At 33.3% G+C, this 15035-nt stretch overlaps 1 protein-coding gene across 1 annotated transcript; it reads right to left on the reverse strand.

Moving 5' to 3' along the window:
• Positions 1–8586: 8586 nt before the first annotated feature.
• On the reverse strand, positions 8587–13570 carry LOC144565733 (transmembrane 9 superfamily member 9-like). Its single transcript, XM_078315554.1, has 8 exons — positions 13265–13570; positions 12288–12452; positions 11958–12067; positions 11651–11759; positions 11430–11542; positions 11175–11328; positions 10330–10635; positions 8587–9796 (listed from the first exon to the last, which is right to left on the reverse strand). The coding sequence occupies exons 1-8, from the start codon at positions 13379–13381 to the stop codon at positions 8945–8947; spliced, it is 1926 nt and encodes a 641-aa protein (XP_078171680.1). The 5' UTR covers positions 13382–13570; the 3' UTR covers positions 8587–8944.
• Between the last annotated feature and the right edge of the window lie 1465 nt (positions 13571–15035).

Raw genomic sequence — 15035 nt, forward strand, 5'->3', positions numbered from 1 at the left:
TAAAAAAATTAATTACTTTATTATGTGATCATTTTTATATATTTTTTGATGTTGTATTCTATCTGATAGTATTTATTTCAATTTAAAAATTAAAGTTTTATTTTAATATATATTTTTATTCTTAAGACAAAGCCCAAGAAGTAATTTTAGTAACTGAAAATAAAAATTGCGGTAATCCATTACAGGAAGAAAATAGGGATTATCGGAAAAATAAATAGCACAAAAAAAGAAAGAGATTTACTTTTCGTGGTATGAGACGAATGATGGATCACACACAAATTTAGAATTTAGACCAATTGATTGAAAGAACTAATGGGCCATATGTCCTGCATTCAAAACACTTTTCCGGGGTACGTAAATCCAGCGTTGAAAAATTGGAACAGACAGCTGGACCGGATTCATATCCTCCCAGGTACCGTGGAGAATATCCTTCACTTTATGGTTTGAGATTAAATTTCAACCGCTTTGGGATTCTGGTTAGCGCAGGGGCAGTATTATTGGGCTTTGAGATTCGTGCCAAGTTAAAAGGAACGGTCCGGATCGATTAATTGTAAAAGATTCTCTTTTTCAGGTAATGGAGAGGATGTGAATTCCAGCTGGACCTAGCCATACCATGATCAAGATTTCTCTGTTGTCAATTAATTATGACAATAACTTTTTCAAGTTATGTTATTTAATACCTCTCTCTTTCGCTTTTTCTCTTTTATGATAGCAGAGCGGGACCACTGACCAGTAGTCTGGACGGCGGGCGGCGGCCTCCAAATAAAACCCATGCTTGTCCTGAGCCCGGACAGGTCTTAATTTTTTCATGAATAAGAACTATTAAAATATAAAAATTGAACGAATTAATAGTTCAAACTTCAAACGGGTTAGAACTCCTCGATTTAATCTATACAATCGAAGAAGAACCCGATCCAGTTAACTGACAGTGACCAGGAAGCCTATGTCCTGCCTCTGCTAGCCCAGAAATTCGACATAATTCTTTTCGCCATGTTGAGAAATTAGACAAAATTGTTTTATAGCCGGAGAGAATTTTCTTGCGTCTCCGTGCCTTCGAGAATTAACCACCACAAACGAAGAAAATCCTTTTCACTACTTGTTCTCTCCATTCTCCAACAAAGTCTTCCCCTCGAACTTAGCAACAGATACAGATGGCTGAGCAGCTTTTCCAGGGAGAAGAATGTGATCAAACGCCAAACTCCTCTCCAGTCAAAACAACCAAGAATTGCTCCCCTTATTCAGATTCGGCGTGTTTATTTTATCTGAAAAAATATCGTTAATTTTATGGTACACATAATATTCTACTCTGAATTATATAAAAAATTAAGAAAATTAAGGTTAATTGGTTCCATTCATATTAAATAAATCCGTTCTAAGTTAGCATCGTATTTATGTTACTAAGTGGGATTGATCCCCTACCTGTTGTTGATATATTATGTATTTGTAATTCAATACACAAAACACTTTATTTATTTATTTTTAAATCTTTGGTGGAAGTTTTATTTAATTGTATTGGAATTAAATCGGACATCAACTCGGTAATTTGGACCGTTAGTTTACTAGTCAGGTCGTGAAATTAATCGGTTTAGTTTTGTATTGACAAAGAACTAACTACTTCTTTTTTTTAAGAAAGAAGAACATAATCACTAATGTTTTATTTGATAATTACGAGGAGTTGTTTTGTAATAATTACAAAAATTAAGTTGTTACCAAAAGGTAAATGACTTTGACAAAAAAAAAATACACAAATTAGAATGATTAACAAAATAATAACTATTATTATTTTGAAAAACAATACAAATTTTTTTTTGTATTTTATTATACCATACCCAATTGATTTTTTTTTTATAATATTTGAAATTTTAAGACCATATATACAAATTTTGTAAAACAAATAAATCCTGCTTACGCATTTATGTCTTTTTTCAGAGTCTGCATATGCACTTATGCTACTTATTCCATTAGGAGCAAAGCTAGGGTGTGTTGTGCTCACCAAAAGAATTAACTTTAAACGAGACGAATCCAAACCGTTGAAACCGATCTACTTCACAAGTGATGTAGATACATACAAAATTTTGAAATTTTTGAATACATTTAGTAAAAGTCAAGTGGTAAAGATAAAAATGAATGCATTAAAATAACTTATAATTTTTTTTTTGTATGTACAAAATCATATTTTTTTACCGCTTGATTTTATAATAAATAAATTCAAAATTTTCAAAATGTTGCATGTATACGCATCGCTCATAAAATATACTAGTTTCAATAATTTGAATTCGTCTCGTTTGAAGTCAATATAATAATAGAGCAACAAAAAGGCAAGGGGAACCCTACTGGTAGCTATGTTTGTCATCTGGAGAGAACTTTGCGCAAGAACCTTCACAGACTTGGCAAAGACGGACTGCACCATGACAAGAGATTTGAGTTTTGTATTTTTTTTTATCTAATATTTGGGGCCGGTTCATTTTTTTGGTCCATTCTGAACTTCTAATTAACTAAGAAAAAAAAAGTAATAATTTTTTATACAGTACGAAATGATTTTTTTTTTTTTGCATTGATGTCGGATTACAAAATTTATCAATTTGAGCTAGAACCGTTATAATACGTTCTGTGCGAATCTCAAAGCTCAAATAATACTGGCCCCCTACGTCACCCCGAATAGGCACTGAACACGTCGGTCACACAAAACATGAGATATCTCAGAGGATATGCACTTCTCATGTCTTGCACTATTGAATTTTGTGAGGCCATAAGGTCCTGTTCAGCTGTCAAATAGGAACATAAACAGAAACAAATTTAATTTGAATGGTTGAAGTACTATTTCTGTGAAAAAAAAAAATTTCACTCTGTGTGAATTTTATTTTTCTCACGAAAACAGTGATGGCCGAACAGAACCTAACAGTTTTTTTCAAAAATTTAAAAAGAAAAAATAATTTTGGGAGGCCAGGAAGGTAGATGTTCAGGTCATATTGGACTGGAGGGTAAACTGAAAAAAGAAGACAGAAAAATAAAAAAATAAACATAAAACTGAAAAGTGAAATGGCTATCAGCGTGATCAGACGGCTTGCCGTGCTGGCTACGATCTCATTTCTGCAAAATCGATTGCACGGTAGCCTATAAAGTAATAACGGATGGAGAGTTTTCATGCAAATCAAGTCAGATCCACTGTGAAAAGTACAGACAAGCAAAATACGAATAACAGTTTAATTGCTATTCATATGGAACTTTCTTCGGAAAAGGACAATTTCATAATAAGACATTAAAAATGCAACCGACAAAAATTAAAAATATAACATATTAGAATTTAGAAAGTCCAAGCCACACTTTATACCAAACCTTTAAAATATGGTTGATTGAATATGCCAAAATCAAAACTTACAGTATATAATTAACGATTTCACTATACCATAATAAAAGTCCTGCCAGGCTGCCACTGTCAAAAAGTGTAATTTTCTTCTCTCTGTTTTTTTTTTGAAAAAAAAGGTGCAGGCATCCGTTTTATTGAATTGAAATTTGAAACAAACTCCTTACGTGAAAACATAATTTAAAATTTTTCTAGCAAAAAAAATATCGAATTAGATTTAAATAGCTAATTGGATTTAAATTCATTAACTAATTGGGTACTCCATAAAAAAAACGATACTTTGACTTATACTTTATAACACCCAGACTTGTAATTTATAATCCTCTAACTTATAATTCTAATTACTAATCATAATTAAAAAAAATATTTTGATTTTAACATTAAATTTAACCCGAACTGCAAATCAAACATTCAGAGGATGGCAAATTTTTTTTTTCAAAAATAGCAAAGTTAATCATAACCGATAAATCAACACTAAAACTCAAAATTCAAAAGAGACGGCTCCATGTAAGTCCGCCCCTAAACATGATACAGTAAAAAATGGTGGACATTGCCTTAGAAGGTTAAACGATTCAAAAATGGTGGACATCATAAGACTTGCCCGTTTTCATTAACCTCAAACATTACTACATTACCCCTATTCCGCAAGCTTCTGTAGCAAGCCTGCGTACTGTTGATTCAACAGATCCGAGCACTGCCCTTTCCTCTGGTGCTGATCAGCTGATGTCTCTATCCCTTTGCCTTCACCTGACAACACATCATGTTTGACTGGATCTAATATTACCTCTTCTAAAATTTCTTTGAAATTCACAAAAAGAATCTTTCAAAAATATAAAAAAACTTCAATGCTTCATAAATGATAAGGAATAAAGGAAGGCAATGTACAACAATGTAACGCAATTTTTGACATTTTTAGGGAGGCTCATAACCGCCACCGCCACCGCCACCTCCCAGCCCCCTTACCTCCGGCTCAGCTTCGTAGTACGCCCAAGATGAAATTCACATCCAGTGCGTCTGACCGTGTAGTGTGAGATCTGAATCGTCCGTTTTAATCTGGCACGAATCACAAAACGGACCTCTTGTATTCTACGCGATCATCATGTACCTCCTTGTCCTTGCTCATCATTTTCCTCTGCACAAGGTGACAAGGGGGAGAATTTTTATTCATAGTAATTATAAAAAAAAGATGTACGTAAATAGATAGAGTATCTAGTTTTCAATCAATATAGTAAGATGATCAACACGAATCACGATTTACATTTTATGAAGAGTGAGTCTATGGTACTATGCATATCACAGGTTGTTACCGTGCTACGGCTCTATATTCGAGTTTCAAATCCTAACGGTTGATCCGAACCGTTCATCTTGTTCTCCATATTAATATGTGTTTGGAGACCAAATTTTACATTTTTTGAAATTTTTTTACTATTTTTTTAGATATTTAGAAAATCACTTGATCTGAAAATTCTGAACCATCCAAAAACAGTGATTTTCAATAAATCTAAAAAAATAGTAAAAAATTTCAAAAAATGTAAAATTTGGTCTCCGAACACATATTAATATGAAGAACAAGATGAACGGTTCGGATCGACTGTTAGGATTTGAAAACTCGAATATAGAGCCGTAACACGGTAACAAATCGTAATATGCATAGTATCATAGACTCACTCTTTTATGAATATGAGGCAAAGTCCACGATCCATCCTTTTTTTTTTTGTAAAACGATTTAAAACTGCAGTCTAATTTTTTTTTTATTTTAAAAAAAAAAGATTAATCGTGGACATTGCCTTAGATCCATAAAATATGGATCATGATCTGTGCTGATAATCTTACTATATTAGTTGAAAACGAGGTACTCCATCTGTTTCCGTACATATTTTTTTTTATAATTACTATGAATAAAAAATTCCCGGAGACTTCAAGTTAATGTCTTTTTTAGGAAGTATATATAGTAGTAAGATATGGCCATTTTTTGGTGATTTAGCTCATTTCCAATTAGTACGCGGTCATTAAATAGCTCCAAACAAACTTGATTACTGAAATTTTACTAAATGGTTTTGGATTAAATATAATTAATTATTAAATCAGATAATGTAGGAGAAATTAGTTAATTTAATTATGTTTTATATGAGCCATCCAATTTGCTGATATTTTACGAGAGCTCTCCTATTCTGGAGCCACGGAAACCGAAACTGTCATTTTGACAGTATAGAGGTACCTTTTCTTCCTGTTTCCTTTTTTTTTTAGTTAATAGAAAACCTTAGATCTCACGTTCTTATTATCAAGCAGAAATTTTCAAAATTAATGTGTCTATACATTATTAAGAGGAGGCTCTCTAGTTGATCTCATTCATTTTCAAAATTTTATGGATAAATTTTCATCGGAGATCACTAAACTTTGTGATTTGTTACGAATTAGTCACTCAAATTTGATTTGTATCTTAATAGCCATTGAAGCTTGCTTTCGTTCGTAGCAATTATAATCAAAAGTCTTATGATAAATCAATTTAATTAAAGAAAAAAGCTAGTTTCAATGGCTAAAGCAAGCTTCAATGTGTGTTTGATTTGTATATGATTTGTATTTATACATTATTTTATATGATTGATCTCAATGTATGTTTGAACACCATAATTTGAATATCTGATTCCACCACTGAAAATTATTGTCTTTAACCGACTGAGCTACGCACCATTTATTTCTGAAATTTCAATATAACTGCAACTCAGCTTAACAGTTTTACACTGAGAAGATGATTTTTACTAATATGGCAGTGTATGATGAGACGAGAAAGGAATGGATGCTCCAAATATAATAAATACTTGAATGCTGAATATTCTTTTTCATTTCCCAAATATACCAAATATTACACATGCAATATTATTTACAGAGTCTCTCGTTCTTCATTTTTTAATGCTATGTTTTCTCTCTTCTAGCAAAAAATTCCCCCTAACAAGAACAAATAGTTGCTCTACCAGTCTTCTTTTCTCATTTGATTTAATGCCAGTTAGTATGAACATATGAAAAGGATTTTTTTTTGTTGGTTTTTACCAAACTATCGAAGTTAACAGGTGCGAAGCCTGGAAGTGGCCGACCATATACACTTTTTTTTTCTTGGTCTAATCCACCTGACATTCAACATAGAATGCACGGTTTGCGTTGCTGCTAATTGCGTTCCATTAGGAATTTCTCTTTTACGGATGTCATTCGGAATTTGCTTTTACTTTTTGAAACGAATTGGGATATCGCTTCTCAAAAGAATATTCTATCGATTACATTGTCGGCAAATCTAGGTTGTGTGTGATCACAATGACGGCTGGAGTGGAGGCTAAGCCAAAAAATTTACATAATAGTGAATAAATGTATCAAAATTTAAATATCGAACCATCTTTGTTACATTTTAGTTGTGTAAATTTGTTCAAATAATCTAAAATGCATCATATTTATAGCGATGTGTAAATTCTTTACAGGTAATTTCATGACTATGACTTGATTCATACACGATAATTTATTGATGTGTACATCAATATATGTATGATAGGGATGTTAATGGCACCCTTTTATCCATTTATCCGACCTGTACCGTATTCGATAAGACGGGTATGAGTAAAAAAAATTTTTTGTAAACTTATTGGGTACGGGTAAAGATTTTTTTCCATTATCAAAACGGGTAAGGGTACGGATAAAACCTATTTTGTACCCGTTACTTGATCGGATAATTATATAAATAAATTATAAATAATTTTATATTTTTTGAAATTTTTTTTTACTATTTATTAAGATGGGTACAAAATTCAATGGTCTGAATTTGACTAGTTTTTGTACCCATCTTAATAAATAGTAAAAAAATTCCAAAAATATAAAATTTGGTCTCCAAACACATTTTATTGTAGAGATCACATCTAATGGTTTGAATCGACGATTTGGACTTTGAAAATGTAGAAAATGGTTGTGATAACTTGTTGTAAAAATTGTTGTAACTTGATCCCTCCTCTCTCTCTCTCTCTCTCTCTATCTATCTATCTATCTATATATATATATAGTATGTCTAAATTGCTACCGGTAGCACTTTGACCTAAGTGCTTATGGGGTCAAATTTTAGTATTTGATGTTCAAACAACAAATCCAAACCATTAGATGTTCAATCTATATTAAAATGTGCTTGGAGACCAAATTTTACATTTTTTGGAACTTTTTTTACTATTTGTTAAGCTGGTTTGAAATCTGTTGTTTTTCAACAGTCCAACGGTCCAGCTGACAACTACTCTTGATCTTGGAAAATAAAATTTATTAAAGTTTCTAACTTGAACAATTGATCATTTATGTAACTGTGTTAAACATAATTCACCCACTTAAACAATTGACCATGTTGCTTTTATTTGCATGTCTGTTTTTTTTTTAATTAAAGAACAAAGATATTTGTGTTTTGATAAAGAAAAATAATTTAGTTGGAATTAATTTTTATATTAGTAATGTGACTATATATGTGACAAATAAATTTGTCTTAGTATTTTATTTAATTAAATAATAAAAATAATTAGTATACAAGTATTAACCGTTATTTACCCGCTACTATTTTATTATCCAACGACAACTACAATAGGTAAGGCAATTTGTAACGGATAAAGTAGGATAAGAGTAAGAATAATTTGTGACGAGTACGAGTATGAAAATGCTTGTACCCAACCCTTACTGTACCCGTTGACACCCCTGATGTATAATACTCCGGATGAATTTTTTAAAATCAAATTATCTCCCTTAGTACTGTTCTCTGCATAATGAAATTGCAGTGGATTTTGCTAGCTAGCGTAGGGAAATGTACTATATTCAACTAATTATGCATAATGAAATTGCAGTATAATTGTTTAATCACCCGCTTAACAATTAATTATTTAAACAACTTTCAACATTTATTGAGTGGTGCAACATACTAGTCACATGCTTTAATTTATTTCTAAACAAACATAATAAAACGATCCGCATGGAAGATACAATAGCACGCATATAGGTTTGTTCTAAGATGGTACAAGATGACAATAGATGTAAGAAAACGTTGTTTGTTCCTCCAGATTAGACTGTAATCCGGATAATGATGGTCACAGTGTTTTAAACGAACTGTTATACAAATATCGATTAAATCTTATATGGGTACACCAAATTTCCAAGGAAGCATAATGAAACTAAAAGTGAAAAATATAACATAAACAGCATATGGCTGGATATACATGAATCCTTAAATCTCTAAACTGCCACAAAATGTCTTTGATGGCCAAATTTCGAACTGTTATACAAATATCGACTAAGTATTATATGGGTACACCAAACAAATTTCCAACAAAGCATAATGAAACTAAAAGTGAAAAAGAGAACATAAACAACATATGGCTGGTATACATGAATCCTTGAATCTCTAAACTGCCACAGAATGTCTTTGATGGCCATCGGAAGGAATATGGAACGAACAAAACTATGAATTAAATTGATTATCTACCTAACAAAAAGCACATCCCTCATTTCAAAGCAAGGTGCAATTATTCCATGATCTTCTCATCAATATTGTGACACATACATCTTCTCTATCCCTTAATCAATCTTGACAGAAGAGTAGATTAGCCTTGTGAAAAGGAAGCAAGCGAAGAAACCGATGGTGCCGGTCAATACAAAGAAAGCATACGATGCAATGAGCATGTACCCAAAATACAAAATTCCTGAAACAAGCTTGGTGATCTCCAGCTTTGTGAAGAAATAAAAGGTTGCATAGAGAAATAGATACAAAGCCGAGGACCCAGATGTCAGGTATGACCGCCACCACCACAAATAATCCTCGCTGCAAAGCTGGAAGTAGCACAAAACTATAGAGATCTCGGCACAGGTAACGAAGAGTATAATAAACACAAGGAAGAGAAATCCGAAAATGTAGTAGAACTGGTGTAGCCAGATTGATGTCAGGATGAAGAACAATTCGATGAATACAGCACCAAAAGGTAAGATACCGCCAATTAGGATGGAGAACAATGGGTTCATGTACCACGCCTGCTCAGGTATCTGTCTTGGGATTTTATTTGTCTTGACTGGGTCTTCCAATGCCGGCTTTTTAAACCCGAGATAACTCCCAACAAAAACAAGGGGGACCGAAATGCCAAACCAGAGCAAAACAAGGGCAAACATGGTAGTGAAAGGGACCGCGCCAGACGACTTCTCTCCCCAGATAAGAGCGTTCAACACAAAGAAAATTACGAAAACTACTCCAGGGAAGGTGAATGCTGTTCTCAGAGTAATATTCTTCCAATCGGAGCCTTTGAACAACTTGTAAAGTCGAGCTGAGGCATAGCCAGCTAAAACGCCCATGAAGACCCATAAGAGAAGCATGGCAGTCATGAGACCGCCCCGGTTTGATGGGGACAGGAAACCCAAAACAGCGAACATCATAGTTACCTGGTTAGATCAAATAACAAACAAATGATGTCAGAATAAGCTGATTGGCATTAGGTTCTTCTAAGGGCACCAACAAACCAAAATGAGGGGGACACCTCAAAAATGCATTTATAGGAGATAACACCAAAGCTTGTAGCATTTCAAATTTGCAAATTGTAACTCTCACTATTGAACTAACTAAGAGTAGATCAAATTCAACTCTAGAATTATATGGTTGTACTGATTAAGAAACAAAAACAGCACCAAATTTTAAAACAAAGTAGATCAATATAACTCTAAATTATTTTTGTCTTGAAAAATGGATGATCAAACTACATTATTGCACTCACTTTTATCCTAGCACAGCTGCTAGTTGTTTAACTAAATTTATTAAGATGCTGCAGGCTTTATTTGCTATAGAGCTGCTTGTCAATTTCTCCATAAATTAAAAGCTTTTCTTGTAAATACTGAGCAAAAAAAAAAATGGACACTTTGTATGATTTTGAAAAATGTAAGCCCTTGCTTAACCAAAACAATTAACACGTCAACATTACCAAGAGCATGCCGAAGAACTGGACGCCTGTGCCAGCATAGACACAGAGCCAGTCAGAGTGCGCAGGGGGGCGAAACACATCACCGTGGACGAGTTTCCAGCCAGTTTCCTCCTGGGCCTCCTCTTGGGTCTCGAGGTCGTTGTACTTGGAGATGTCACGGTAGAGAGTGCGCAGCATGATCATGGCGACCATACCCGAGAGGAAAAGTACAATCATCAGCGAGTTCACAATTGAGAACCAGTGAATCTGGTCGTCGGTCATTAGAAGGTACGTGTCCCATCTGGATGCCCACTTGATATCGCTTTCCTGAAAAAAGAAAAAGAAGAAATTTGAATGCCAACAAGGTCCTCTTTCTCGGGTTATTATCTTAACCAAAACTATCCATGCACAATAATTTATGCTGAGCTATACAGAAGAACATTGCATGTCTAATTTGAGAATGGTTTCCATTTGATTACATGGACGTGGAACTGTTAGAAATGGCAATTCCATTCTCCAACTCTAGATGACATGCTTTTGTGTAAGTTGAGAGTTTAACTATTGAACACTTGCACAAGTTCTATTTTTAATTCTTGCTTCAAGCATAGAGGTTCCTAGTTTCAACAATATGCTTGCAAAATGTGAGCATTTCTGGTGTTGTTGGAATTCTGATGGCTCTACTGGATTGTGCACAAGCTAACAAGATATAACAATATGAAAATCATACTGAAAAAACAGCACTATACACAAATTATATAAGAACAATACATAATTTGTCATAAAAAAAAGAACAAAATTTGAAATTATATGATAAGATTGAGAGGAAATTGTGAATGTATCATAATGAGCATATATCATGGTCATACCTGAAAATCAACATCATACGTGAATACAATTTCCTTGTTGACATCAACCTCTTGCGGCGAATCTGAGCTGGTGATCAATCGTTTGGCATGGGGGTCGCAGGTTGTCAGGCGAGTGTTGTTGCCATTCCATTGTCCTTCATATTCATGCTTAACACTATATCACAAAATTGAACGTGTTAAGATTTAGTAGTACAGTGTGTGCTCCCAGGGGTAGCTGAGACTTGAAAGATAAGGACTTTTTGCTTAACACTATACCTGAATGGTTTAACCTCAAACCCAACGATCCTCATAAGGTCTTTTTGCTCATCCTTGTGATACTTAACTAGAAATGAAAGATGGTTGTGGATGAAGTACTTTTCATCCTTGCTCTGTTTTGGAAAAGTAAAAAAAAAAAAAGTGAACAATAATATGTTTGAAAGTACTTCAATGCTTAAAAAATGTTTTGATTCTTCTAGAGCATAAAGGAAATAACTTACTCCTGAATATTGACCTTTCACACCGACATGGAAGCCATGTTGGTAGATGGGAGCAGTTTCCTGATCCAGCCTTTTGATTGGTACAACCAGCGGTAGGTTGTCAAGAATCCTATGTTGAAACAGTTGTTAATCATAACAGGCCATAACTGTACATCTTATTGACATGTTGCAAATAAGTTTTTTTATTAGGGTTTACACATTTAGTACAGAATGATCATTAGAGCCTGTTAAGACTATATAAAGGTGGAAGAACAGAATTGATGTAACGAGAGCCTTTTTCTTTCAGAATTACAAACATAAGTCATACATGTTAACACGGTATTCGTCCTCAATTTTCTCCTTAAGCTCCTTCGCTTCTTTCTCCCCCAGTGTAACCTTGCACACAATTTGGCACATCTTTGGCTCTCGCATTTCAAACTACAAAGCAGCACAGAAAATAATCAGAGAGCCTAGTTTTTTTTTTTCCCCATGTTTTGTTTGTTTATTTTTGGCTTGACTGCTGAGCAATTTTAATTGCACAATTTAAAGGCGACCCAGCCAAGTTAGGTCATGAGGCATAACTGCATAGAGGTTTAATTAAAGCAAAAAGGTTAAAATTTAGGCTTCGTTAACCTCAGGTACCTGAGGAAAAGCTTACCACATAGGGAGAATTCTCAATGCGATCACCGCGAAGCACTTCACCAAGGTTTTCAGCACTGTCGACTATGACCTCAGGCTTACAGTAAGGAAGAGAATAGTAGGAATAAGGAAGTTGTGTCTTTATAGATGTAAGCTTGTTGACCTTCACCGAAAGTGGGTCTCTCTGGAATCAGAAAAGATGGTAAATATTAAACAATTTGCGGACATGAAACCAAAATCAACTCCTCAAAAGTTTTCTCTCTTCACTCTAGTCTGAGTAAACTTATTAGATGTAAGGTAGTAGGGTTCTCATTATTTTTTTCATCAGTTGACATCACAGTGTGCTACTCACAATCTGACAATCTGTGTAGGATTCAATCAATGTATTTGAGACAAACAGTTTTCATGACAGATCTGATTGTCACTCAGAGATTTTGCAAATTTTGTGCAAGAAATAACAAAAATAAGAAAAATAAACATCCTCAAATTTTTTTTTTAAATGATTCAATTGGTAAATGCAAAAAACATGTGGGAGAGAGTAAAGCTCCATTAGAAATAATATCAATCAAACACAGAATGCCTTGCTATAATAGCCAGCAACGCACAATCAACTGCTAAATTTATATACATGAACTTAATGAACGAAACAGGTCTGCTGATAAAAATAAAAATAATTCCAGGGATCTTTGGACAAAAAGGCCGAATTGGCATCAAAATATTCCAGCGGAGTGAAAGTGAACACTGGTTATAAGAAACTACTACTTCGAATACATTGATTGAATCCTACACAGATTTAGCCACATCATCCAAAACTTGGATACATTGTCTTAAGAAAGGCAGATCTATAGCGGAAAAATAATCAGCAATGTCCATTTCTATCACAAACCCCCAAAAATCCATGAAGAACCAATCAGAAAGATAAATCCAACTTAGATCTAACAATGCAAACTAAAATAAAAAATATAGAGCTTAGAAGAGAAGATAACTAATTAAGACCTTTTGGAAATCAGCTGGGGCGACGCCAGGGAGGTAGAATGCATGCGACAATGAAGCAATCAGAGATAAACACAGGAGCACCATGGGCATCCATGGCGACTTGGTGGCGATCGCCATGGGATCTGGGGTCAGTAATCGGAGATCTGAGATTTGATATTGGGATCTATGAGAAGAGAGAGAGAGACCGAAGTGTACTAATATATATACTATCAAATTTCAACTTTCGAACTAATTCCGGTCGGTCTCAACTCACGACCCGGTTGGAGCGGCAGGTCAGCGCTCACTATCTTGGATCTCGCTCTTTTTCTTCGAAGGGGAGGGAGAGCTTTTATTTTTTAGTTTTTGACTGGATCGGTGAACCGGTGGGGTTAAAGAAAAGGATTAATTTAAGTATGGTCCGTTCCGTCCTGTAAAATCTTAATTTAACAGAAATATTTATATTAGTTCTCTTCTGTCAGCCTGAAGAAGACAAGTAACAGAACTTCACGGAAAGGAAAATAAGTGCACCTTGGGCTTGGGCCATGTTAGGTTGTTTTCCACTTCACAAGAGTTTGTGATGAGATCTTAGAACCGACAGTTATAAGTCCATTCAAACACTTTATAGTTTATATCCAAAAATCTCATTGAATTTATTAATCATAGATTCCAAATTTCTAACAAATTGAACTTAAAGAACACACATTTATAGAATTCAATTCTATTAAATTAAAAACATGAGTAGGTTTTTAAGTGTAAAATACACGTTTTTGAATCATGCGCCGGAACTCTTTCGAGTTTGTATTTTACACTTAAAAACATGAGTGGATTTGTAGGTTTGAAATGTCTCATTGTCATTTTAAATAGTTGATTCGATCTGCTTAATATGATCTCCATATTAAAATGTGCTTGAAGATCAAATTTTATATATATATATTTTTTTTTTTTTTACTTTTTTACTATTTTTTTAGATATATGTAAATTTTATATCTTCTAAAAGTAGTGATTTTATACCTATCTAAAAAAATAGTAAATTTTTTTGTCTCTAAATACGTTTTAATAATTATGTTGAGCGGTTCGAATTGACCTTTTAGAGTTTAATAAAGATAAAAATTTAAGACATGATTAATTAGAACACATAAACAATAAGACATTTTAACTATACTCTAAAAACACATATTGATAAATATATTTTTTTTAATTTTAAATGCACAATATTGTAATTTTGGGACATTCTTTGTTACACGCCAAGATCTTATCTTCATCTTGCATTATGTAACAACAAACTAAACCTAGTATTACTTGTCAATTTTGTATTGAAGATACTAATACAAGGCTAACTTGTATATATTTTATAACAAAATTAAATATGACTAGCTTGCTACTTCCTTAAAAATTTATTAAACACTTCAATGATGAATCCAAACTGTTAAAACCGATATACTACAGTGATGTTTAAATGCAAAGATTATAATTTTTTAATTTATTTAGTATAAAGTCAAGCGGTCAAAAAATGAAGATTTATAAATTAATTTCAATGTATTTATTTTTTTATTATATTTTTACCGTTGGACTATATACTAAATGAATGAAAAATTTATAAATTGTATATGTAAATACATCACTCGTGAAATAGATTTTAATATTTTTGAATTCGTCGTTTGAAGCCTATTTAATAAAATTTAAGAAAAATAGTAGGGCATGTCACTATACCAGTAGCACCCCAACTGTTTCCTTTATAACAAAAACGTTATTTTTTAAGGGAAAATTTCTCATGTACCCATGAAATTTTTTA

This window comes from Carex rostrata, chromosome 14 (assembly GCF_964058835.1).
Source record: "Carex rostrata chromosome 14, lpCarRost1.2, whole genome shotgun sequence".
Classification (NCBI taxonomy): Eukaryota; Viridiplantae; Streptophyta; class Magnoliopsida; order Poales; family Cyperaceae; genus Carex; species Carex rostrata.